The 27733-nt window shown below is 36.7% G+C and overlaps 2 protein-coding genes across 3 annotated transcripts in view; one reads left to right on the top strand and one right to left on the bottom strand.

Moving 5' to 3' along the window:
* ADAT2 (adenosine deaminase tRNA specific 2) overlaps positions 1-8301 on the bottom strand; it is a 33182-nt gene extending 24881 nt beyond the window's left edge. Inside the window, exon 1 of one of the 2 annotated variants that reach the window (XM_020972504.2) lies at positions 7824-8301. In XM_020972504.2, the coding sequence (XP_020828163.1) occupies positions 7824-8108 (285 nt within the window). In that variant the 5' untranslated portion in view covers positions 8109-8301. The remainder of the gene's footprint in view (positions 1-7823) is intronic. The other variant, XM_020972505.2, reaches the window with a different exon arrangement.
* A 5-nt stretch (positions 8302-8306) lies between these two features.
* PEX3 (peroxisomal biogenesis factor 3) overlaps positions 8307-27733 on the top strand; it is a 45690-nt gene continuing 26263 nt past the window's right edge. The window contains exons 1-4 of the mRNA XM_020972502.2: positions 8307-8472; positions 12653-12784; positions 22269-22350; positions 27343-27386. Of these exons, the coding sequence (XP_020828161.1) occupies positions 8400-8472; positions 12653-12784; positions 22269-22350; positions 27343-27386 (331 nt within the window). The 5' untranslated portion in view covers positions 8307-8399. The remainder of the gene's footprint in view (positions 8473-12652; positions 12785-22268; positions 22351-27342; positions 27387-27733) is intronic.

The raw sequence follows: 27733 nt of genomic DNA, 5'->3' as shown, positions 1-27733 counted from the left end.
TGAAGAACTGGTAGGATTCAGAAAGGCAGGAAAGTTTGAATTCTATTTGGAGAAGTAAAAGTAAAGAATTGGGAAAGCATGAGACATGTTGAAGGGTATGTCAGTCTCCTTGGAACAGAGTTTATATAAGAGAATACTGGGAAATAATTATAGCAACCGGGGCACCCCCTCCCCAACTTGCAGAGCAATCCACCCCAGGTTCAAAGTATTTGGTGAGTCAGCATCTCCTAAAACTATAGCTCATCCCCTACTGATGTATTAACACTTAATAGTAAGAACACAAAATGTGCTCAAAGAAAAGACATTTAAAGAAATGGCAGTGTAGGAAAAGTAGTAGCAAAACATCCACCCTAGAAACATAAGATGCGCTCTTCCATAAATACATACAATATCAATGTGAAGAGTGGACATATACAGTGAACACACATGGAGAGCCACACGCATAAAGAATACATGTGGACAGAGAACATGCATGGAGTGGCACATACACAGGGAATATACGTGAACAAGAAATAGGAATGGAGAGGCAATTTGTAACTCTGACACTGAAGTGGCACTGATGCCTTCCAGTGACATTATTACACTTCTCATAATGGTGCTCCTGGTCTCACTCCCTTTGAGGCGGGGAATGTCAAAGCTAGGATTTGAACCTAGGTCCTCTGACTCCAGGTCCCACACTCTTTCCTCTATATCACACTGCCTCTTCATTCAATTTAATAAACATTGTCGAATGCCTATTATTTACTAAGTATTGAATATTCATTAAGCACAACGTACCACATTTAAGAAGAAATCAACAATATCATGAAGCCAGAGAAAATTGAGAATTGGGCATCCAAGATGATGAAGACACTTAAAACTCCACCATCCAAAGCATCAATTGAAGGAAAGGGTACTGTTAAATCTGGAAGAAACTAGACTCAGTGATAATGATGAAGTCTTAAGCGCTGGCTTTAGATATGTGAAGAGTGGTTATATGGACAAGGCATTAGACTTTTCTGCTTGGATATGATGGGAAGAACTAGGACCAACAGAGAGAAGTTACAAGAATGAAGGTTTTTGTTGTTCTTGTTGCCATTTTTGTTTTATTCAACAGTAGTGCATAAAGTACCCAATTACTGGAGATCATTTGTTGGGGATGCTGTAGGCAGTAGTCATATATATGGCACTAAGTGGTCACAGTACAGTGAAGAGAAAAGTATATTTAGAACCAAAGTGGGTTCAAATCCTAGCTCAGCTTTTTATGAGTTGTATGACTCTGAGTCAGACCCTTTAACTTCTCTAGGTCTCAGTTCCCATGTCTATAAAATGATGAAACTGAATTAAAAAATTCTAACCCTAAATAATCTAAAACCCTATGATGCTATAACTTCTGAGATCCATCTAATTCTGTTTCTATGTCTGTAGTTTCTATGTCTGACTTGACAAAAGTGATCTCTTAGGAATCAATCTGGGGATAGTCAGCAGGCTGAAGTGGAAAGGGAAAGACTGAAATAAATAGTCCAGGTTTAGGGCATAAGTTAATAAGGGCATATACTAAGGCAAATGTGGAACTAAAAGAAAAGGACATTATAAAGGGAGGCAAAAGTAAGGAAGGAATTAGAAATGCCTTCAAATCTTGAAGCTTGAATAACTTGGGAGAATTATGGTATTGATGAAAAAACAAACAAGAGGTCTGCATAATAGGCTTACATTTACCTATTATCTAGGCTTAGGTTACTCACATACTAAAATCCTTCTTTTGCCCTCTCCCTCTATTTTAAATCTTTGTCCATTCCAAATCGAGTAACAGCTTGTTTATTGCAGGCACATGATCATTTTCAGGTAAACTTCTGGTAAAAAAAAAATACTGGTGATTTATCAGGACCGGAATTTCACCTTCATGCTTCTCAAGCAGATTCAATTAATCTGTTAGCTCCAGATCTGGCCATAGCTATACAGCTAAAATCATACTTAATAGTTCTCAGAAAAAAATATAAGTTTATAATTTATTATCAACTAATTCTCTATATTTTGATATTTCTTTTCATCGAAGTTTAGGAAACCAGACAATTTATCACAAATTTCCTGGCCTAAGTCCAAAAGCAAACATATTTGAATCTTCAAAAAAAGCAATAGGTAAGTAAAACACAACCACATGGTACAATGGCGGATCAAATGAGGGCCAGAAATTTGTAATCCAGACAGTATTAACACTGATTATTTAAAACATTTAATACTGCTTGATCTAGCTACGGTGCATACTCAAACACTGTCTGATTTCAAAGTAAGGTCTTGTAAATTTTTCTGTTTTGATGAATTGCAAAATCTTTGGGCAAAAAGATGCTTGAAGAGAAAAATAAAGACTAACTCTTTGCTGTTTATGCAGAATGCAAAACACAGAAACAGATAAGGCTTCTAATTCTTTGCAACCAAGGTAATATTGGAGGTGAAAATAAGCTTAAATTCTATTCCTAGAGTTTCCTGAGAAAACTTCAATTGGTAGTTAAGGTTTCTACTCTATTTCTACTCTAATAGTAGTGACATGAGAAAAATTGATATAACCTGGTCTGTAAGATACTGTAACAATGATTTACTTCTTTCTTTATTTTTGGCTAGGCAATGGGGTTAAGTGACTTGCCCAGGGTCACACAGCTAGTAAATGTTATGTGGCTGAGGCCGGATTTGAACTTAGGTACTCCTGAATTCAGGGCCGGTGCTCTATCCACTGAGCCACCTAGCTGCCCCAACAATGATTTACTTTTAAAACATTGTTACTACTAATATGTGTTAGTTACTGAGCATATGATACTGTAAAAATAACTACAAGGAATTACAGACATTGAAGCTTTGTTTCTGCCTCTGAAGTCTATATGAAACAAAAGATGAGATAAGGTTGATCAACAAATGTTACAATCATATATATATAAACTCATTCACAAAGATATGTAATTTGTGTTTACTCAGTAGGAGTTTATTATGTATCAAGGAAAGCATCTTGATGAAGATGATGATGATAACTACATTTATATAAAGTTTCTCTACGGAGAAAGTAAATTTTGAATTGTGTGTAAGGGATTATTTGCATGCAGAGATTGGTATAAGCACTAGAAGGAACAGAGGGATAACCTCAAATGGGGTTGGAATAGAGAGTGGGCAGAGGGAACCAGAGAGAGGTCAAAGTTGTTACATATAGTGAAAGCAACTGGTACAATACACACTACAGCCAAAAGGATGTGACTAGGGAAATTAGAAGCTAGTGAAGAGAGGATTGATGTGTTTTAAAATATAATTAAGAAAGATGTTAGTGAAATTATTCAATGTGAACTGAAGACAGCCAATACTGATGGCATTACTTTGGGATTGTAGAGGAAGAAAAGGAGGAAAGGAAGAAGAATGAATACCTTTCATGCATATAATGCTTTAAAGGTTACAAAGCCCTTTCTTTATATGCTTGTATATTGGATAGTACAGATCTTATTCCTGTTTACAAATGAGGAAATCAAAGCTCATACACAGACTAAGTGATTTGCACAATGATTACCACACTAGAAAATGAAGGAGTTGGTCCTTGAACCCAGAACTTTCATTTCAAGGTTCAGATCTTTCTACTATAAAATTTAAAATTATAACACATTTAGACAAGCTCTCATATGAAATTTGCCAATTAATATCTACTATTTAAATTTTTACAGCCAATATTTCTGATAAAGACCTATATATAGAGAGAAGTGAATCAAATTTATAAGAATATAAATCATTCCCCAATTGATAAATGAACAAAGGATATGAACAGACAGTTTTCATATGAAGAAATTAAAGCTATCTATAATCATATGAAAAAATGCTCTAAAACACTATTGATTAGAGAAATGCAAATTAAAACAACTCTGAGGTTCCACCTCATGCCTATCAGATTGGCTAATATGACAGAAAAAGAAAATGATAAATGTTGGTGAAGATATAGAAAATTGGAACACTAATGCATTGTTGATGGAGTTGTAAACTAATCCAACCAGTCTGGAGAGCAATTTGGAACTACGCCCAAAGGGCAACCCTTTGATCCAGCAATACAACTACTAGGTCTGTATCCCAAAGAAATCAAAAAAAGGGAAATGGACCCACATATACAAAAATATTTATGGCAGCTCTTTTGTGGTGGCAAAGAATTGGAAACTGAGGGGATAAATAACCATCAATTGGGGAATAGCTGAACAAGTTTTGGTATTAAATGTAATGGAATACTATTGTGCTGTAAGAAATGATGAGCAGGTGGATTTTAGAAAAGCCTGGAAAGACTTACATGAACTGATTCGGAGTAAAGTGAGCAGAATCAGGAGGACATTATACATAGCAACAGCAATATTGTGCTATGATTAACTCTGATAGACTTAGCTCTTTTCAGCAATACAATGATCCAAGACAAATGAACCATATGATCCAAAAGATTCGTGATGGAAAATGCTAACTACATCCAGAGAAATAACTATGGAGCCTGAATGCAGCGCTAAACATACAATTTTCATTGTTTTTTGTTTTTTTCTTTCTCATGGTTTTTCCCCTTTGTCCTGATTCTTCTTTCACAATATGACTAATGTGGAAATATGTTTAACATGATTGTACGTGTATAAGTTATATTGGATTGCTTGCTGTCTTGGGGAGGAGGGAGGAGAGAGATGGAGAAAAATTTGGAACTCAAAATTTTACAAAAGTGAATGTTGTAAACTATCTTTACATGTAATTGGAAGAAAATAAAATACTATTAAGGAAAAAAATCTGTTCTTTAAAACTAAGAATCAGGACACAGAAATAACTAGAAAACAAAAGAACACAAAAACCACAATAAAACAAGGACAGCAGTCTAATACAATAAAAAAGAACACTGGCTCTGGAATCAGAGGATTTGGGTTCAGATCCTATCTCTGATACTTACTAAATGAATGACCTTAGGAGAGTCAGTCAACCTCCCTAGGTTTCAGTTTCACATCTGTAGAATGAAGGCATTGCCCTAGATGGACTTTGAGTTCTTCTTTAATCATAGATTAAACAATGCCAGGCATTGTGCTAAGTGATGGAAATTCAAAGAAACTAAAAAATAGTCCTTGGTCTCAAGGAGAACATATTCTAGTTGGGGATACAGGACAGAAACTGGATTTATGATTTCACTGACACAGGAAACTCCTATTGAGAAACAGTCTTAGATAGTAGTGACTTGGTTAGTGTCAGCCAGAGGCAGGATTTAAATTTTTACTTTTGTGTCCAATTACATGTAATAACAATTTTTCAGTGCATAGAGCACCGACCCTGAAGTCAGGAGGGCCTGAGTTCAAACCTGGCCTCAGACCAAACACTTGACACTTACTAGCTGTGTGACCCTGTGCAAGTCACTTAACCCCAATTGCCTAAAATTTTTTTTAAAAAAATTTAAAAACACAATTTCTAGCATTCTTTTTAAAATTTTGAGAAGGAAATGGATTAGATATGGATCGTACCATGTTCAGTCATCCAAAACATATTTCCATGTTATCCACGTTTCAAAAGAAAACAAAGAACAAAAACAAAACAAAACCAAGAAAAAAAAATGACCAAGCCCAAGAAAAATTAAGTAAAAAAAAAGTATGCTTGGATCTGCATTCAGATTCCATCAGTTCTTTCTCTGGAGGCAGACAGCATTTTTCATCATAGGTCCTTCATTATTATATTGGATCATTGTATTGCTGAGAATAGCTAAGTCATTCACAGTTGATCATCATACAATACTGTATTAGTGTTCTGCTCATTTCACTTTGTAATCAGTTCATATAAGTCTTCCCAGGTTTTTTTCTGAAATCAGCCTGCTTGTCACTTCTTATAGTACACTCACATACCACAACTTGTTCAGCCATTCTCCAACTGATGAGCATCCCTTCAATTTCCAATTCTTTGCCACCACAAAAAGAGCTACTATAAATATACATATATGTCCTTTTCCTTTTTTTTGGGGGGGGGAGGTGGACATCTCTTTGGGATATAGAACTAGTAGCAGTATTGCTGGGTCAAAGGGTATGCACAGTTTTATAGCCCTTTGGGCACAGTTCCAAATTGTTCTCCAGAATGGTTGGATTAGTTCACAGCTCCACCAACAGTGCATTAGTGTTGAAATTTTTCCACTTCCCCTTCAATATCCACATCCCCTCCAACATAATACATCAGTGGCAGGATTTGAATCCAGGTCTTCCTGAGTCTGAGACTAGCTCTCTATCTAAGATACATACAAGATACATTTAGAGTAGATAGATGGCAACCTTCAAGGGGATAACAGCAGCTCAGGAGACTGGAAAAGGCCTTTTGCAGAAGAGAGCCATTGAACCAGATCTAGGGGAAAACCAGAGGAACTATAAGGCAGAGGTGAGGAGATAGCAAATTTCACACACGAAGGGACAGTCCGTTCAAGGACCTTCCTGTAATAGAAGAGCAAATAGGTTCATATGCCTGGTTCCTAGAGGGAATCAGAGTTCATGGAGGGAAGTAAATTGTGAAAAAAATTGAAAGGTAGGAAGGATCCAGATTGTAAAGACCTTTAAATGACAAATGAATGGGTTTATATTTTATCCTAAAGGTAAAAGGGAGCCACTTGAGTTTGTCGAACAGGGGGTGACATGGTCAGACCTGAACTATAGGAAAATCACTTTGGCAAGTTGTATATAGAATGAAGTGGAGTAAAGGTGTGACCTGAGGCAGGAAGTCCAAACAGAAAGCTATTGCATGTAACAGGCCCAGGAAGAGGTGATGAGGGACTAAACTATGGCAGTGGCTTGTGAGTGGAAGAAAGAGAATATTATAGGGGAGATGTGAAAATGTTGTAAATGACCAGATTTGGCAACTTGGAGTGACAGTGAAGAGATGGGGATGACAAGGGTATGGACCTGGATGATTAGGAGGATGGTAGTTCCTTTATAGCTCTAGATCTAGAATCCTATAAACTAGGTACTTAATAAGTATCTTATATACTTAATAAATGTATATATGTATGTATATACACATATACACATATATAAAATCTCACTTGATCCTTCAAATAACCCTTTGAGGTAGATGCCATTATTAGTATTTGAGAATTTCGAGAATTTGTATTTGAGAATATTTTTAAGAAACTGAAGCTTAAAGAGGGTTAAGTGACCCAGGTTCAAACTGCTAGTAGGTGGAATCCAGATTTTTCCCAACTCCTATACTTTTGTATCTTACCACACAAAAGAAATCCTCCTTGGTCAGCAACCGTAATGGGCTGGGGAGGCATTAAAGGAGATAAAGAAAGAATGAAAACATAAAGAAAAGAGCTGCTGACAGCAAAGAAAAATTGTTACCAAAGAATATTACACCACTGTTCCACCTTTCTCCTGCTGAATAACTTATGCTCAAAAGGGCCCTCAAAATAGGAAATTATTTTTGGTGGAGGGGGTTTTTGGCCCACCTGTACCAGAAGCTGGCTGCTGGACTTTAGACCATGCAGGAAAACAATTTCTCCCTTCCCCCTTCAACCTCCCTCCCTTGAGGACAGCCTTGAGAATGAACTTGGCAGTCCAAAGGCTGCGGCTCTGCACCAGGTGTTGGCACCTGGCGCCGCCTCCACGCGCAGCCCAGATTCTAACTAGGTTAAAGTGCTGGCGAGGGGGGTGTGGGGGGGAAGGATGGGGAGGTGGGGGTAGAAAGCTCTTTTTCCCAGCATTGAAGACGCTCCGCCCCACGCGGCCGGAAGGTCCCGCTCTATAAACTCGTGGCCCGGCCCCCCTACTCTCAAGGGCGGCGTCACCCCGGAGCGTCCTCCCCCAGACCACCTCCAGGCGCCCCACCCCCAGCCCCCTCACCATGTGCATCGCCTTCTCCATCCACGCCTCTCTCTCCTCCGCCGACACTGACACACCTCGGGCTGCGACCGCTGCAGTAGTAGTCTCCTCCATCCCGCTCCCGCAGCTGGAGGCCCGACTAACCAAGGCGGCAGAGCAAGCGCAGGCTGGCAGCCAGGCAGAAGAGAGCGGGCAGCGGAACGTCAGAGGCCCGCAGCTGCTGTTTCCGGGGGAGCTGCCGGATGGTGGGCACACCGGGGACCGAATTCGGGACGGACGCTGCTTTCCGGCCCGAAGCAGCCGCATCAGCGGCCGCGGGCGGGACGGCGGCCAACACGACTCAGTCGGGTCTCCATGCCCCCTTCCCTCTCCGCTGACAGTCGAGCCGGAGACTGGCGGCAGTGATTTCCCCAGGAGGACCCGGGGAAGGGGCGAGGGCGACAAGGTACCTTGTCCCTGGGACCAGACCGGCCAGCCGCGTTCACCCGAGAAACCGTTCCCCTTCCCCCCGCTCCTTCTTCCAGGTCCCCAACCCCCCCGGGGCTCGCGGGTCCTCAGCCCCCGGCACTCCCTGTCTCCCACCTCCGGGACCGGAAGATGCTCAGGTCCGTGTGGAATTTTCTGAAACGTCACAAGAAGAAATGCCTGTTCCTGGGCACAGTCCTCGGAGGTGGGTGCAGGCGCTGGGGGGACGTCTGGGGGCGGAGGGACCCTGCCCTCCGGCTCATCCAGCTCCTTTGCTTGCTCATCCTTTCTCTCCCTGGCTGAAGGAGGTGGGGGAGAGGAGGACGCAGGATATCCAGGGAATGGTTTTCCCTTGTACGACTTCATAGAGTTAAAGAGCTAGAAGGGCCCTAAGATCTCCAATGCCCTCATTTGACAGAGGAGGAACCTGAGACCCGGTGAAGTGAAGTGTCTTGTCAAAGGTAGTATTACTTAGCCAGCTGGGTCTTTTTTTTTTCCTGTCACATACCTTGATTAGGCAGATTGCCTCTGGATCCCATTTACTACTGAAGTGACCTATTGCAAGCAATCCAGTTGCAACACTCAGAACTTTGCATTGAATTCTTTACCAGGAGTTTCACAAAACATAAGACATTGCCCAAAGTCTGTCTTTCTCTTTCCCTCTCTATGTCCTCCCTCTCTTCCATCTCCCCCTCTTTCTCATTCTCCCTTTTCCCTCTCCGCCTCTCTCCTCCCCTCTCTGCCTCTTCTCTCCTCCCCTCTCTCTCCCTCCTACTCCCCCTCTTTCCCTCCCCCCGTGTCTCTCTCTCTCTCTCTCTCTCTCTCTCTCTCTCTCTCTCTCTCTCTCTCTCTCTCTCTCTCTCTCTCTCTCTCTCTTTTAAACTATATTGTAGTGTTTGAACACACAGTTGGATATGCTGAGGGGTCTGAGTACTTTTTTTTAATTGATCATTTAATCCTTTTTTTCTTTAATTCAATGTAGTAAGGACTACATTCTAAAGTATGACCTAGATGGACAACTGAGAGGTTCATCAATCTTCTTTAAGCTTAAGATATCCAGCTCCGTTCTGTTTGGAGCTTGCACTGGAATCATAAAGGCAGATAAAAGAAATTCTTAGGGGCTCTTCCTGTAGCCATAATAACTAAAATTTACAGGAGGCCAGGGAGAGAAAATGTTGGTATGCCTGTACATAAGTAGATGGACTCTTGTAAGCATGAGGTTTTAATATTCTTATCACTAAATACGTGCACTAGATACAAAACTATTTAAAAATCAAGGACAAAAATTTCCGAAAGAGCTTGACCCATCTATCTTTTATTTATGGTTTTCCATGCAAAGCAAGCCATAGATAAATAATAACACATTCTAGTCATCAGCAATTCAGATTTGTGGCTAATTTTGTGTTTTAATCCTAAAAGCTTGAATCCAAATCCTTGTTATTGTTGATGGAGGTATGGTTCTGTTTGAGGCTGTGAGTAGGTTTTTTGTTTTTGTTTTTGCTGGTTTGAAGTTTTAAATCTTTATACATTTATATGTTTTTATTTAAACTGCGCAGATGGCATTCAATGTTCCATTATTTAATTACACTGAATGTTTAGCCTGGAGAAGTGTTAGTGAGAATTTGATAAAGGTCTTCAGATTTTTGAAGGATTATCATTTGGAAAGAAGAAATAAACTGACTTTGGTCTCAGAGGGCAGAGCTAGGAACAATGAATACAAGTTATTGAGACACAGTTTTTTAGCTAAATATAAGGCAAAACTTACTGAAAATTAGAGTTGTGCCTTTGAAAGGAAGAAGAAGAGGAAGAAGGAAGAAAGAAGAAAATCGCTGCATGGCTTAGTGAATAAAGACCAGAATTCACATCTGGCCTCTGATGCTTACTAGCTGTATGACTCCAGGCAAATCACTTAAACTCCTGACTTTCTAGTTTTCTCATCTGTACAAATGGGAATAAGAGTGCCTACATCTCTCAAGGGTTGTTGTGAAGATAAAATGAGATAATATTTAAAGTGTTTTGCAAGCCTTAAAACTTTATACAAATTCTATTATTTTTAATAACTAATAGCCTATGTTTGTATAGCACTTTAAAGCTTACAAAACAATTTCTATGCTTGGTACTATATATATTTTTATCTTTGTTTTAAAGTTGAAGAAGTTGAGGCTCAGAGCAATCAGGTGATTTACCAGTTGTCTCATAGCTAGTAAATGTCAGAGGTGAGATTTGAAACTGGGTTTCTTTTGACTTACAGATTAGGTTTACTCTGTAAAAACCAAGAATTTCTTAATGATGGCAAAAGTATAAATATAGCATTTTATTGAGTTCTTGTTGACTTGTAAGGAAGTTGAAATCTTACAATGGTCCATGAAGGAATAGGAATATTCTCTTTCAAGTTGAAAAGGGAAGACTGAAAGAAAGCTGTAGAGGACATCATTTCTTGGGCTTTTTTTCTGGGTGATCATAGGTAAAAAAGATGCAAAGAACTTTATGCTATACATTGTAGATGCAGAAATATTTAGAACAGGAAGAGAAATTGATTTTAAGGTCTTTACAGACATGAAGAAACAAACTTTTTTTTCTTTCAAAATTGTAGTTAGTTAAGGAAAGTAAAATAGTGGAGGATCACAATAAACATTTACCTAAAATACATCAAGCCTCTCGGTTAAGGGTAAAGCATACATTAATTTAGATGTCAGGCTCAATGATTCAAAAATATGGAGAGAGAAATTGCTAAAACTATGGGAGCTATCTTATCTGTTGATTGAGTTGACTGTATGTCTACATGGCAGATGTTTGAATGGGAAATGTGGCTGGCTTCTAGTAAGACTAAAATAAGTAAATGTTACAGAAGAGTGGGCCACTGGTTACAGTGCATCTTACTTGCTTATTGACCACTATGAGAAAATATAGTACGTGAATTTAATTTATGATTCTGCCTCCAGAAATTGCTGGGTCATTTTGTATGTAGCTTCTGTGTTTATAGTACACAAAACTTTTACAGAAAATCTAAAGTGAGGAAAAAGCAAACTGTTCAGGAACCTTTCTTCCCTATTCTTCATCTCAAAACCAATCCTTTTTTCCTTTATTCCAGTCTCTGCTGAGGAGGCAGGCCTTTCTCCTTTCCAAGACCATCCCTTCTAGTTTTATTCTTCCTCCCATTCCTTCCCTTTCCTTTAGCAAATTCCACAATAATCTTCCCAATCCTTATCTTCAATTTCTCCTTATCTACTGGCTCCTTCCTTCCTGCCCAGGTTCTTTTCCATCCTTAAAAACTCTGAATTGTCCCTACTGTCTTCTCAAACTATTCTCCTGAATATCTGTTTTCACAGCCAAATTTCTGAGGGAAAAAAAGAAGTCATCTGCACTGATTGCCTCTACTTCTCCTTTCAATAACTTTTCCAACCCATTGTAATACTAGCTTCCAGCATCATCACTTAAATTAAACTGCTTTGTCAAAATTGTCATTGATTTCTTATCAAGTCTGATGATCTTTTATCAGTCCCCATCATTGACCTCTCTGCAGCATTTCAAACTGTGGACTGCTCTCTTCTCCTAAATACTATCCTGTCTAGGTTTTCCTGACATTGCTCACTCTTGCTTCTCCTCCTAACTCTCAAACTACTACTCGATCTCCTTTGCTAGAATGTCACCCATATGATGTCCCCTAATTATAAATATACTTCAAGGACTCTGTCCTGTGCCCTCTATTCCTCTCTATATGCAGTAATCTAAGATCTTATTAACTTCTCTTGGTTCAATTATAAGCTCTATGCAGATGATTCCCAAATTTTTTTATGTAACCCTAGTTTCTCCTGAATACTAATTCTACATCGGCTGTCCATTAACAACTCATTATCTTTTCTCCAAAACTCTACCTTGTTCTTAACTTCTTTATTTCTGTTCAAAGTGCCACTATCCTTCCATTCACTTGGGTTCACAAACCCAGAGTCATCCTGTACACTTCCTTTCCCTCACATCTATTCAGTCTTCAAGTTTTGTTGATGCTACCTTCATAATTTATCTCTCATCTTTTCTTTCTCTCTATTCACATGGTTACCTCTGCAGCTTAAGCCTTATTATTGGCAAATAAACTTATTTTGTGTTCCTTATGTTATTTAATTTAGTAAAACTCAAGACAATGGTTTTGCCTTTTGTAAAATAAAAATTACTTACTAGCTGTGTGACCCTGGGCAAGTCATTTAACCCTGATTACCTTCTCTCCCTCCCCACCCCCCAAAAGAAAAGAACATTTAATTTCACTGATCTTTCACAGATAGAGATTCATAGATGGATAAATTGAGGTTTTGGTCCTTTTTTTTTAAGCATTGTAAGAAACATTCTAATACCATAGTTAGTTCATTTTTTTGAAATTTGTGAACTTTTAGGAGTATATGTCCTTGGGAAATATGGACAAAAGAAGATCACAGAAATACAAGAGAGGGAGGCTGCTGAATATATAGCCCAAGCAAGACGACAATATCATTTTGAAAGTAACCAGAGAACTTGCAATATGACAGGTAAGACAAAATAATATTTCTCCATGTATAGAATTATTTATGTGTGTACATGGGTATACTGTTTATAAATACGCACATATATATATATATATATATGAAACATGTATATATGCACCGTGTGTGTGTGTGTGTGTGTGTGTGTGTAAAATAAACTTTGAGACTGAAGATTGTTCTTTTGTTTTGTTTCTTGTTTTGTTGTTGTTGTAGTAGTGACTAGAGCAGTAGCACAGAAGCCGAAACTTCTAAAGTCCAGCTTCTGACACAAATTGGCTGTGTGACCCTGAGCAGGTCACCTAATCTCTATGCTCTTGGAACATTAAACTCAAATGGAAATGGATCCCTGTAGGTCTCATATTGATTTAGGAAACCATAAATTAGCATATTTACCAATTACATTTTAATCTGGTTAGGGCAGGACTGTCAGCTTTAGACTTTTCTCTAAGACCATAATTTTTGATAAAGTGCTGGACCTACACTGGGAGAGAGAGTTTCCTAAACCAGTGAAATCACAGGTCTAGTCCTTATCCTTGTCCCTAAGAATACCTAGCACTTGTACCTTTCTCTTAATGCTTAATATACACGTCTGTTGATTTGAAATGACTAGCCTACCGGGAGAGATTCCTGACCATTAGGTTATCTGTCAGTTGATCAGTTCTTTTGGTCATGGCATCTCATAGAGATCCTCTGCTAAGGGGTAAAAGAGTTGTAATCTGCATTAGTGGAGAGTGTACTCACACTGTTGAAATCATGGTTCTTTTGAAGTATTAAAGTAATTTCAGAGATCAGTGCTTCAGTGCTTTTTCGTTGTTCAGTCGTTAAGTTGTGTCTGACTCTTTGTAATCCCATGGACCATAGCACACCAGGCCCTTCTATCATTGTTATCTTTTAAAATCTGTCCAAGTTCATATTTGTTGTTTCCAACTATCTATCTCAGCCTTTGATATCCTCTTTTCCTTTTGCCTTCAGTCTTTCCCAATGTCGGGATCTTTTCCAATAGGTTGCGCCTTCTTGTTACGTAGCCAATGTATTTAAGCTTCAGCTTCAGTTTTTGACCTTCTGGTGTATAGCCTGAATCAATTTCTTTTAAGTATTGACTGATTTGACCTCCTCGATGTCCAGAGGACCCTCAAAATATGCTAGGGCTACATATTATTTGATGATAACAGGATTTTAATATAAAAATAAACAATATAAAGATATAAATGCTCAGTGTTATAACAATATATAACTTTTTTGTTATTTGGAATATTGTAGACCTTTTAGTTTAGCAAAGTACCTTCCCTGGAATAGAAACCCAAATTGTTTGATAAGTTTAATACCTATGGCTAGAGAAATTTGGTTGAATATGACTTCCTTAATAATAATAAATGCCTCCAGCAGTTGATCTGATGATTACAGGAGCTAGTCTTCCCCCTGCTGTTACCACTTGGGAATTTTTCCCCCTACTTTATCAGAGAGCTCCCCTATTTTTCACCTCTTCTAAGTCCAGGGCAGATACCTAGTAACAGGATGAATGGTTGAGAGATAAATGGATTCAATTAAACATTTATTAAGCACCTGTTTGTACAGTACTACCTTAGGCTATGTGGAAGATACAAAATTTCAATGATGCGTTTCTGCCCAGCAATGCCCCTACAAACCTTTGTCCTATTTCTTTTCATTCTTTCTTTCTTTTTTTTTTTTGGCTAGGCAGTGGGGTTAAGTGACTTGCCTAGAGTCACACAGCTAGTAAGTGTTATGTGTCTGAGGCCACATTTGAACTCAGGTCCTCCAGACTCCAGGACCAGTGCTCTATCCACTGTGTCACCTAACTGCCCCTTGTCTTATTTCTTAATACCATTTCCTAAGCTGCTCTCTTGTTTTTGCTTCTGAGGCACAGAACTAAGGAGAAACTGAAATATTCATGATTTAGATAGGAAAGGAGAGAAACCCTAGTGGGAAGTAACAGGTGGTAGCAATGAGAATGGAAGAGAAGAAATAGGATGACTCAGGAACAGGATTGAGATGTGTCCCTGAGTATTTGTTTTGGGACTCAAATATTGACAGGAGGCCCTGCCCTACCCCCATCTGATTTTCCTTATCCTCAAAGGGTTCTTTGCCTCATTCCTTCCCTTTTCCTCCTTGACCCATTTCCATACTCAAAATTCCAGTGTACCAACTTCCACAAGTTTCTGTCTCTCTTCCTCTTCACATGCCAGTTCTTTTCCTAAGATTTTGAGAGCTAGCACAAGCAAACACCATGCAAAACAGAAGCTGGGCAAGTTCCCATTCTTAATACCTATGAACAAAGTGAAGCCCTTCCTCTCCTGGCAGATTAAAAAAAAATCTGGTGGCAAAGGTTCATTGTATCACAAGATGAAATTTTGAAAACATTTTCCACACAGTGGTTAGGTTCTGTTGAATTGGAGAGTTGTATACAGTACTGTACTTCAAATGTGGATTAAATTGGCTTTCTTGGCACCTGTTACATAACATCATATTTAGGGAAATGTTCATATTGAGGTCCAAAGAACTGACTTTAACATGAACTTTAAGAACATAACCTATTCACGATATGGGACTGTCAGTACTAGAGAGATGTTACCACAAAATGTTATAAATTTATAAACACTCTGAAGAGACCCTTATAATGGGCTATTGTAAGCCCAGTTTTATGAAAACAAATTCTGTCAGAATTATCTTACTATGAGGAGACAATAAATAAGATCATAGATCTACAGATGGATGGGTACCTCAGAGGCCATACAGTATAATATCCTTATTTTACAGATGTGTGCTCTTGACATATTATTTCTAATGCATTTATTTGCTTAACTGACTACAAATTGAATCTTTAAGCTCAGTCTGCATCTTAACTGCTTAAGATAGATTCTGTTAATCTGTTTGCAAAGGGTAAACAGTCATAGCTTTGTGATTACCTAAGTCTGTTAGAGATACCTTTATTATAAGCAACTATTTGGAGAGAGATTTGGCCAAGTTTCCCCTTCTAGCCAATGACTTTTCAGACTTAAGCAAGCAATTTTTCACTCACTTTTTATAGTAATCATGAAGCAAGAGAAGAAATTCTATAGCAGTGAAAGTGTAATTTTAAATAACATTTTTTGAATTATTTTCCAAAAGGAACATTGGTAATGTGGGTAAAACTTTGGGAAGATCTGCTTGGCAGTTGTGACTTCTTGGTAGTAAGATACTCACAAAACCTAATGTAGTCAGTGATTAAAGAGAGACCTTAGATGCTTTTAAAATATTAATCCTTAATTTTTGAAATTTAATGAGAGGCCTTAGTACTTAGCTTTCTTTCCCTCTTTATTTTTATATTCATTGTAATTTTTCCCTGTATTCCCATCTCCTAGAGAACCATCCCATAAAATAGAATTTTTTTTAAAGAAAAAGAAGAGCAAAAGTCAGCAAAACTGATCAATACATCAAAAAAAAATCTGAAAATATATGCAGTGTTCCACACTCGCTGGCCTTCCCTTCACCTCTGCAAATGTGTTAGGAGAGGTATCTTCTCATAACTTTTCTTTGGGGTCATGCTTGTTCTTTATAATTTTGCAACATTTACTTTCCTTTTTTTACAAGTAAATTTTGAGTGATGTCTGTTTACATCATCAAATTTCTCTCCTTTACCTCTTACCTTCCCCCTCATAGAAAGCCATCTCATGCAATAAATATTTTTAAAGAAAAAAGGAAAGAAAAAATAAGCAAAACTGATCAGTACATCCAAAAAAAATCTACATCTAAATGTATAACATTAGTCAACTTCCCATCTCTGCAAAGAAGTGGTGTCTTCTCTGGAGCCATGTTTATTTCTTTATAATTTTGAAACATTTACTTTCAGTTGTTTTAAGGTGGTGGTTTTTTCCAGTAACATTGTTGTAGTTATTATATATATTGATCTTATGGTTTGGTTACAAAACTGCATCAGTTAATGTAAGTCCTTCCATGTATCCATATTCATTTTGTTTGTTATTGCAGCAAAGTAAAATATTTCATTACACTGATATACTACAATTTGTTTAGTCATTCCGCAGTGTACACTGTCTACTTATTTCTAATTATTTGCTATCACAATATATGTGTGTATAAGTGTGTATCTGGACTTTTGTGGTAGCAAATATATATGGTATATATGAGGACTTTCTTCTTATCATGACCTCCTTGAAGTATAAGTCTAGTAATGGAATCTGAGTTAAAGGGTACAGATATTTTAGTCACCTTATTTGCATAATTCCAAATTGCTTTCCAAAATGTTTTACTCATTCTTAGCTCCCCCAACAATGCACTAATTTCACCTATCTTTCTACAGTCCCTCCAGCATTGACTATTATCATTTTTTTGTCAGTCATATAGGAACACCAATAAAATAGATAAGAAAACACTATTCAACTTGTTATATATGAGGTTGTTTATAAAGACATGTTCATAGTGAAAATAAATTTAACAGAAGATATTATGCCTTAGGTGATTCCAAAGAAAAGGAAGAGCTGTAAGTATGATTTCAAATAAGGTAACAAAAATTTGCAGTCATGAAAGATAAACAGGAAAACTGCCATACTGAAGAGCGCCATATACAGTAAAGCAGTATGATTGCCGAAGGAATACATCGTTACTAAAGGAGGAGCTGAGACATGTGAATCAGTACAACCCTGAGACAAAAGAAGAAAGGAGGGGGGGAACTATATAGAAAGGAATAAGAAAATAGAAGAAGGAGACATGAAATATATAGAAACAGGTAGCCAGTAATAGGAGCGAGAGAAGGATGAGAAGAGATCCGACAGCAAAGGCTCCTTGGAGCACCTCTTTCCTGAGTGCTTCCTCCCAACCCCTTTACAACTATTGAATGATGGGATTCATCTAAGGACTGAAGAAAGCCGGTGACAGAAAGGATTTTGGAATGCAGAAAGATAAAGGGATTGGAATCTCCCTAAAGCCCTGTCGTGTTTGGCTATCCTCAATGGGAACAGATCTCATCTAATTAGTCCTGAGGGTTGGAACTACCCACACACACAAAAGGCAGGAAAGTCTGCCAAAACTAGGTTTTCTGAAAGGGTGTAACTGTTAGTATGGACATTTTCTGCAGATACTGTAGGAAAAAACAACAATTATGATAGACTAGGGCAGCTAAGTGAGACAATGGATAGAGTGCCAGACCTGGAATCAGGAAGACTCCTCTTCCTAAGTCTCAAGTCTGGTTTCAAACACTTATTAGCTTTCTGACCCTGGGCAAATCACTTAAACCTATTTGCCTCAGTTTCCTCATCTGTAAAATGAGATGGACAAGGAAATGGCAAACCACTCTAGTATCTTTGCCAAGAAAACCCCAGATGGAGTCATGAAGAGTCAGACAGGACTGAAAAACAGCAAATGACAGACAAAAAGTGATGAGAAGGTATTCAAAGAAAAACTCCATTTCAGTGGATAAGCACATCACTACAACAAAGGAAAATGGTTCAAAATCTCCAGATTAAAATGAAGATAGCCAAAACAAATTTTTAAGGGTCCCTCAATATAAGAATCAAGCAACTCTTAAGGACCTCCAGAGTGGCTCAGAAGAGTAGCGAGAGGAATAAGTACAGAAATTAGAACAGTAAATTGTGAAGAAAACAAATATAATTGAACCACAAAAGTACAGAGGTAAAAGGAAAAAAAATGAACAAGTTTTTTAAAAGATCAATAGAACATGTAAAAGAGTATAAAAGAATACCAAATTTGAATAAATGCAAAGAGGTAATTTAAGATTATAGACTTTTTAGGAAAAAAAATGAAAATGAATACCTGAATACCATACTCCAAAAAATCATACAGAAAAAAAATGTGGAGAAAAATTGGAAACAGATGAAAAAATTCAGATTGAGAGGATCCAAAGAAAGCCAACAGAAAGGGACTCCAAAGTTTAAATTATAAACAAACATTGTAATCGAGAACTGTATCATCAAAGAATGAGTCTTGGAGGTAGCAAGGAAAAAGAATTTAAATTACAAGTAAAAAAGAATAACCACAGTATTATTCTGACATTATATGAAATCAAATGGAAAATTGGAATATGATGTTCTGGAGCATGAAGGACATTGGATGGTATCCCAAAATAGTACATCTTGCAAACCTGAAACCAAACATAAAAAGGGGGGGAAAGTGTTTATTATTATATCTAGGATTAGACAAGGAAAAATGGCTTTTGTATGGGGGTGGAGGGATGAATATTCTATTTTTTCTTTAAAAAAAATTCTTCACATAATATGAGTAACATTGTAAAGGCAAAGAAAGAAACAGTGGGCAAAGGAATTGTAAAGTAAAAGATATAACAAAAAATGAAGAGAGTAGACAGAGGAAATAAATTAATTTTTCAGGGGAGAAACAAACTCACTAATAAGTCAAAATCATAGGTAAGATAATACAGAAAAATCTCGAATGGAGAGAAGAGAGGGTGAAATCAGGAGGCTTAGGTCATGACTAGTCAAAAACAACCTTCAGAGGTTGTGGACCTAGCACTGGCAGCAGAGTATGAACAGGATTGCTCAGACAACTGCTCTCCCTGATGAAGATGATGACCTGTAATCTAAAGTCCAGCATCAGTGGTTTAGTTTTATAGTCAACTGTCTTGTGATGTCAGGGGTATAGTGTGTTTGTGACTTTATTATATAGCTGAGCAGAACATGTGCTTAATGATTGGGATGCTGAAGGAGATGAATGGGCTTTAGAGTGAATGTGGAAGTTTTTTTTAAAAAAATATGTAATTCATGTTTTAGACCTGAATATTTAGCAGTTTTGGACCACAGTTACTTCCCCTTGAGCTAAGAATGCTACAATCTCATCACAATATTAGGTGGTGAATCTTTTTTTTTTAATTTTAGACCAGAACTCAAATACAGAATAGAGAAAAGAAAAAGAAACATATCATAAACTTAAATATTGAAACTTAAATATAAAGTAAGAAAAATACATGTCATGCGCACAGCAGAACATAAGAGAGAATTCAAACAAAATATGTGGTGATAAATTTTCAAGAAAGCCTATACGATAAATACTACACCTTGTGTTGAGAGCTGTCCATCTTTTCTTTGTTTCCTTGTAAGTTTTCTTTTGTCCTCTGCTGTGTACTTTTTACTTTGTTCTCTTCCCCCTGGAAGGCTATAATTAGGTGCGGATATATTTTCATACACACACACACACACACACACACACACACACACAACACACACACATATATACATATATACACCTATATATATACACACACATACATATATACATACATATATATATATGTATATATATATATATATATATATATATATATATATATATATATATATATATATACATATACATACACACATACAAAGACATATGCTTTCCCTAACAAATTCTACTCATGATCTTTGGTTTTATGTTTGTGTGTATCTCTTATTTCCTATCCCTCCTGACTCCTCTACTTCTACCCACTACCTTGCCCTCCTATTACTTAGCCTCCACCCTCCCCCCAAGGATCCCTTCCCCATCCTCCCATTCCCATAAATCTAAACACCCTTCTATACCCCCCTTATCTTATTCCCTCACTCTCCCCCCTAGAAATCTCTCCCTTATCCTCTCCCCCCTCCCTATTCCCTACCAAGTGGTGAATCTTGTTTGTTACTTTCATTACCATTTTTTTTCATTTAGATCATGACAAAACATTTCAAATATCTTTTTAAAAAAAGATCTTTCAGGACTTAACCTTATTAAGTATTTTGACAGGTTTATCAGACTGGCTAGTAAGGGAATATTCTAGAACTTAATATTCAAGAGGTGATTAGTGAACTTTTAGAAAAACCCAGAACGACTTAGATGAACTGATGCAAAGTGAAGTGAGCAGAGCCAGGAGAGCATTGTACACAGTAACAGCAACATTGTGCAATGATCACCTGTGGTTGACTTAGCTCTTCTCAGCAAATGATTCCAAAAGATTCATGATGGAAAATTCTCTCCATATTCAGAGAAAGAATGTATGGAGTCTGAATGCAGATTGAAGCATACTGTTTTCACTTTTTTTCTTTCATGGTTTTTTTCCCTTTTATTCTCTTTCTTCTTTCACAACATGACTAACATGGAAATTTGTTAGATGGGTTTCCAAAGTGGGCGATACCACCCCCTGGGGGTGGTGGAATCAGGGGGGTGGTAGTAATCTCGGGTGCAATTGGGAGGCATTGGAAAAAAATAAGGGTTAACCTAACCTAACCCCAGGGGGATGCTGAGTAATTCTTTTTAAAGGGGGTGGTAGGCCAAGTAAGTATGGGAACGTTTGTACATGATTGCACAAATATAACCTATATCAAATTTCTTACCATCTTAGGAAGGGGAGAGTGGAGAGATAGAAAAATTTGAAACTCAAAATTTTACTAAAAAATGAATGTCAAAAATTGTCTTTATATGTAGTTGGAAAATAAAATTAAATATTCTTTTGAAAAAAGAAAAGGAATTGGTAAGGTTCCTGAATATAGACACACTATCCAACTCCTACGACTTTGGGGATGCCAAGGGTTAACCCAGGGTGAGGAAGTTGGTGGGCTGCCCCAGCCCACTACCTCACCGTGCTCTTTTAGATGGTCTCTTTTTAAATGAGCTAAATCTAAGGGCATTTTGCTCTCAGCATTGACTGGACCTTCTGTTTCTAATGTTCCTTTAGTCTTAGTAGTAGACCCTGACAGTGATCTCAAGCTTCCATCTTAACATCAGTAGTTTTACCAGTGATGCTGTATAGCTGTGATTAATGGAAACACTATAGTCTCTGAAGAATTAATGTTGAAGGTTATCTAAAAGACAATAGAAAAATACTTAGTCAAAGAAATTAAATACATACTTATTTTCCATTTTTACATTGTAGAATTAGTGATTTATAACTTTGTTTTGCATTCATCTATTTTTCCTCATTATGTCATTTCAAGTTATAAACTCTAGTATCAGAGATTAATTTTTATTTACATTTGTATGTTTATTTGGAGTTTCTTACATTACTGTTAGTATCAGTAAGTGAAATGGTAACCTATATATCGCATAGCACCTACTGCATTATTTCCAAAACACTTTCTTACTTAGAATCTCATTTTATCTTTACAGCATTCCTGTGAGTTAAGGATAAAGATAATGTATAGTAACACAGAGATGTACAATAGGTCACAACCAAAGTCACAGAGGCAGTGATAGAAACAAAACTAGGACTCTGGTTCTCCTGACTAGTCTAGTGTTCTTTTTATAAAAATGCAGAACTGTTCATCTCTTCTTGTCTTTTAATAAGCCCTTTCCCCATAAATTAGTATGAAAGTGTGAAGCAGAAGCTATAAGTAAAAAGAAACACTAATTTGAATTTCCATCCTTCATTCTCTTTGCCAACATATACCTACCAAATGTGTTGCATTACAAAATAGCTCAAGACTATTCATATTGTTCTCTTAAGATATTCAAATAACTTCTAGTGTTTTAACTGACATTTTTGTTTGAATCACAGTGCTATCAATGCTTCCCACGCTGAGAGATGCCTTAATGCAGCAGTTAAATTCTGAGAACCTCACAGCTCTTCTGAAGAACAGGTGAATATGAGAAAAATGTATTTAATAAATCTACATAATCCCAAATTTATGGATTCATGTTAATAAACATTATCTTTTCAATACACAGGAATACTTTAAATTTAGGATTATGAAGTTTCTTAAGAACTTTATACATTAATATGGGAAAACTTATGAGAATAATTAGATTTTTAGTTGGGATTGGAAAATAGTTTCACAAAGGCTACTTTAATTAATATAATTTAAATTCTCTTGTAATCATATTTTATTTGCTTATTTCCTACAAATTATCTTTAAATACTTAGACACACTTGTCATTGACATTCCACAGGATTGTCCTACAGTCTTGATCACCATTCTCAGCCTGTCCTCGTATTCATTATCTGTTCCCAATCTCTGTCTCTCAACATTAAACTTAATTGCTGTAAACCCCAAATTTTTTAGCTGCCAGTCTACTATCTAAATCATCCTTCTGGAGACGCAAACATGTTGTCTGGAAAGAGCATAGAACTTAAAGCCAAAAGGCATAGGTTTTAGTCCCAGTTTTGCCACTTAGTTGTATCACTCAATTTGTTTACCCATCTGTAAAATGGGCCTGCCTTACAGGAGTGTGGTAAGAATTAATTGTAATTATATATGCACATAATATACATATATATGTATATATATACACACACACACACATACGTATAGTTATAAATTATAAAGTGCTGTGTAAATATAAGCTATGTTTATTATTGCATCTGAATGATATTTTAATGATATATTTGTCCCATCTTTTTTCCCCCCTATGGCTCCCTAGTGCCTTCTATTTTTAGTTACATTGATCTGACCTAGGAAGGGAAAATCTGAGGAAATCAAACATTTGGTTCAGCAGTTCAGCAAGGTTATAAAAATATTTTGTCTGAAGACATCTTTAGGGCCAAATTCATTGATTAAATTATCTCACATGCAAGCTTTTCTATGGGAGAGACTTCTAGCACAAAAAAATAAGCAATGTACCTTGAAGGAAGTTTAGAGTAGAAGTAAGTATGCTGAGAAAGCTTACACTATATAAGCTGGTATTTTACCACTGATGTTGTATGGCCTCTAGTCATGGTACCCTACAGTCTCCAAAGAATTAAAAATGATTATCACTGTGAGTGCAATGAAGAGGCAGACTGTAAATGTGAACGGGTGTCACCATAAAGTAACTATGTAGAAGAATCAGACTAAAGCATATCATCAAATAAATAAACATTCACAAAAGAATATGGACTAGTCCCATTATGAGGTCGGTGGATAAACAGCAGATAACCCATTTGCTATGCTGAAATTCTCCTGCTATCAGGAGAAAACAAGAAAGCTCTTCCCCTCCCTCATATTGGGTGGGTACCCCAAATGACCTTCTGGTAGAATATGAACGAGAGTGTCCTAGAATGCTGCTATTTGAAACATTAGAGGAACTACCCATATCCATAAGATTACAGATTCATAGGAGTATACTTTTTTTGGTGACACATAAATGGGAGTGTTATACAGTGATCAGAGGTAAAAATAGTGTCTGCCCTGTAACCATAGAGTCATGGAAATGGAAAGAATCCATTAACTACATTTGGGTAAATGGAATATCAGCACAAAGACAAATGTGAGGCAGCTGAAAAATTTTTTTTAAAAGAGTCTTTAATAAAGCAATAAACACTGTCTTTGGAAGCCATATGATCTGATGCAAAGGGAGGAGAAAAATTGGAAAATCAATGTGCATAGTAACAGCAGTGTTGTAATGGTGGTCAACTGTGAAAGACTTAGCTACACTGATCAGTACAATGATGAAAAAATGCTATCCACCTGCCAGGTCAAAACATGAAGTAAAGTAGTCTAAGAGATGTACTTTAGTGATACTAGCATTTTTCTGATAATTGTCATTTAAAAGAATTTTTTATCTTGAAAAGATTTCTAGGAGTTTCTAAATTTCTAGGAATTTCTAAATTCTTATTTCTGTTTATAGCTAATGTAATTAGATATATAAAAGTACTGGTTTCTTGTCGTTGAAGAAAGAGCATCCGAGATCAAGTATGTTTTGTGATTATTATTTGACAGCTATTTAGTATACCATGGTTTGTCTGCTATCAAGTGTGAAGAATTTTACTTTTGGAAAAGGGTAAAAATCTGAGACATATCACAACTTAATTTAAAGTAAAGCTTCACCAATATCAAAGAAATATCAGCTCAAAAAAATACAACTAATTAAGTACAGCAAATATTTAGACTCTAAACCCCATTAGAATGTAAGCTCCTTGAGAACAGATTCTATCTCTTGCCTTTCTTTGTACTCCAGTGCTTAGCAAAGTTCCTGACACATAGTAGGAGCTTATTAAATGCTTGTTTCTGGACATTTAAGTGCCAAGTATTGTTATAGGTGCTGGAGATACAAACCCTTGCCCTATAAGACATATGCAGATAAGCATAATCCAAAGTTGGGAGTAGTAAAGTGAAAGAAGAAATCTAGGCAAAATGCTCTAGGAATGGAAGAGGCAAAGAAAGAAAGAATTTTATCCTAGAGGCAATAGGAACCACTAACTATAAATGGTAGAAATCTGAGACTAGAATGCAAGTCTGCTAAGTAAAGCACTGCATCCTTATCATAGTGCCAGTTTCTTGGCTCTTTTGATCTTGTTAGGGCGATAGATTTACGATGATTTTTACTAATGGTTTTTGTATAGGAGAGTGGCTTAGTTAGACCTTTGCCCTCAGAAGATTATTTTGGTGTCCATAAGGAGGATTTATTGAAAAAAAGGAGAAACTGAAAGCAGTGAGCACTGTTTTGCATATTAAGGATAAGGGAGAGTGCCTTGAACATGACTTGAAAGGTGGAAATGCTCTCAGTAGAAGGTGAATTTAGAGCAATAGGTCACTTTAGAGAGAAAGGTAATTAACTCCATTTTGGACATGTTGAATTTGAGTTGCAGACAAGACAACCAGATATCTAGCCTCTGACCTGAACATTCTTCTTCTCAGTGCAAGCTAAAATTAGATTGGTTTTTCTGGTTACCTTATTCCATTATTTGCTCAACTTGAACTTACAATCCATGAAAACATCTAGATTTCATATAGCAGCTTGTTTTACACCTTCCTAATGCACTTATATATCATTATGTATTACAGTTATCTATGAGGTAGTGAGGCTTAGTGGACAGCTTAGAGCTGTGCTTGGAGCCAAAAGACCCACATTCAAGGCCTGCCTCTGATACGTGTTGCTTATGTTACCCTGAACAAGTCACTTAAATTTTATTTATTTATTAAGTTGCAGAAAAGGTGCCAACATTCATTGGGAGAGGGAGTTTACTCATTCCAAAGCTCCCCATACTAGTAGAATCACTGGTCTAATTTGTTTTATTGTAATTAGCCATGTATATGTCTTTCCCTCCTACCAAACTGTGAGCTCCATGAGGTCATATCTTAGCTAAACTTCATACCTCCTCTAGTCTGGTTCCCTACACACAGTTAATGCTTAATAAATGTTTTTGGGAAGAGCAGACAAGTGAAACAACTAAAGAATATTTTTTTCTAAAACAATGAGTGAAACACTTTTACATAGACTAGCTCACTTGATCTTCATACTGTGAGGTAGGCAGTGCTATGAGTAGCACTGCCACATCAAAGATGGAGAAACTGAGGCTTAGAGAGTTGGATGTTTTACCACAATCACACCTCACAAGTATAAATGATAGAAATCTGAGACTAGAATGCAGATCTACTACGTAAAGCATCCATCCTTATCACAATGACGAATTCTTGGCTCTTTTGGTCTTCTTGTTAGGGGCAATAGATTTACAGAGGTTAAATTTCTGTGTAGTTGTTATAATCAGTGTTGATGTCATATATATTGTGTTTCCCATTTTACATTGCTAATTACTTGTTAAAAACTCAGGGTAAAATTACTCCCTATTTTTCTCATTCTTTTTTTTTTAACAAGCTTTGATCTTTGCCTTAACAAATCAGTGGTCTAGATTTACATAAGCAACTTTTTAGGGATAAGAGGCAGTGGAAAAATTAGTAGATTTGGAGTCGGAGGACTTGGGTTCAGATTCCACATCTGCCACTTACTATGTGTTGGGACCTTGAGCAAGTCTCTTAATGTCTCTGGGACTCATTTTCCTCATCTGTAAAATAAGAAGCTTGTACCAGATGACCTCCCAGGTCCCTTCTACTAACTCTGTACATCTGTGGTTTTATGATAACTTCTGCATTAATAATGTCTTTTCACATTTGTAAAAATATCATCTATTTCATTTTTTTATAATATAGCTGGTGCTCACCATGTCCAAATCTTACAAATTCCTTTCTTGAAGAAAAAGTTTGTGATGTAATAGTGTGAGGCTTCTGCTTAACTGTTATTTCTGATCTCACTTTTTTCCCCCATGTTATCCTCATCTTCACCTTTGCATTAAAGTCATCAGAGTGAATATTGATTTAAAATGGTAGTTTTTATCAAATCCTATATAGTATAGTTTCTTTATCTCTTTATCCTTAACAGCTGAAATTGGTGCATTGACAATTATTTTCATGATGGTCTTTTTGCAAATACTCACCATCATTACTACTACAAGATGAACAAATATACCATGAAGTAATGTTTCTTTTTTCCTCTGGATACACAATAAAACCAATTCTACCCATTCTTTTCTTTGCCTCTTCAAGGTAAAATATGACCCATCCTTCCATTTGACTACATTTCCTTCTTCTGGTTTTCTTTAGCGCAAGAAAATCAAAATGATATGATTTAGGTCCTTTTTTCCATCTATTTGAAAAACTCATTTCAGAAACATGCTGTGTTGTAGTGCTCTTTTGTTATTAATGCACATAATGAACACATCATGTCATAGTATTTGTGTGATGAAGATAGTCTGCTTCTTAATAATTTGTATGCTGATTTTATTTGCATGTTTTATAAAAATACTTTTTCTTTTAGATACTGTAGATTAATTTCTCATTTTCTGAATTTAAGTATTACAATGTTTTTTTCCCCCTTAGGCCTTCAAACAAGTTAGAAATATGGGAGGATCTGAAGATAATAAGTAAGCTTGCATATTTTGTGTATGTATGTTCAAATGTAACTGAAGTATTTATAATTCTAAAATATAAGAGTTTGTTGTTGTCAGTTGTTTGTTGTCAGTTTTAGTGCTTTATTTTGTGGTTGATTCTTATATAGTATGGTCCTAGAACACATAAAGTAGCGCACAGTAGGTGTCTCGGTTCTTTATACCTTTGCTATCACAATTAAAGGAAATAAAAATTTCATTTTATTCAAGTTAGATAGTGGCTTTACTCAACTATACTTTACAACATAAACATCCATGCTAAAACTTTTTTTAATTGTTTTGTTTTAGCTTGAAAATTTCTGAACGGTATTAGAAGAGAAAGG

Source organism: Phascolarctos cinereus, unplaced genomic scaffold (genome assembly GCF_003287225.1).
Source record: "Phascolarctos cinereus isolate Bilbo 61053 unplaced genomic scaffold, phaCin_HiC Scaffold_5;HRSCAF=322, whole genome shotgun sequence".
Taxonomy (NCBI): Eukaryota; Metazoa; Chordata; class Mammalia; order Diprotodontia; family Phascolarctidae; genus Phascolarctos; species Phascolarctos cinereus.
This window is presented reverse-complemented; position numbering and strand designations above follow the sequence as displayed.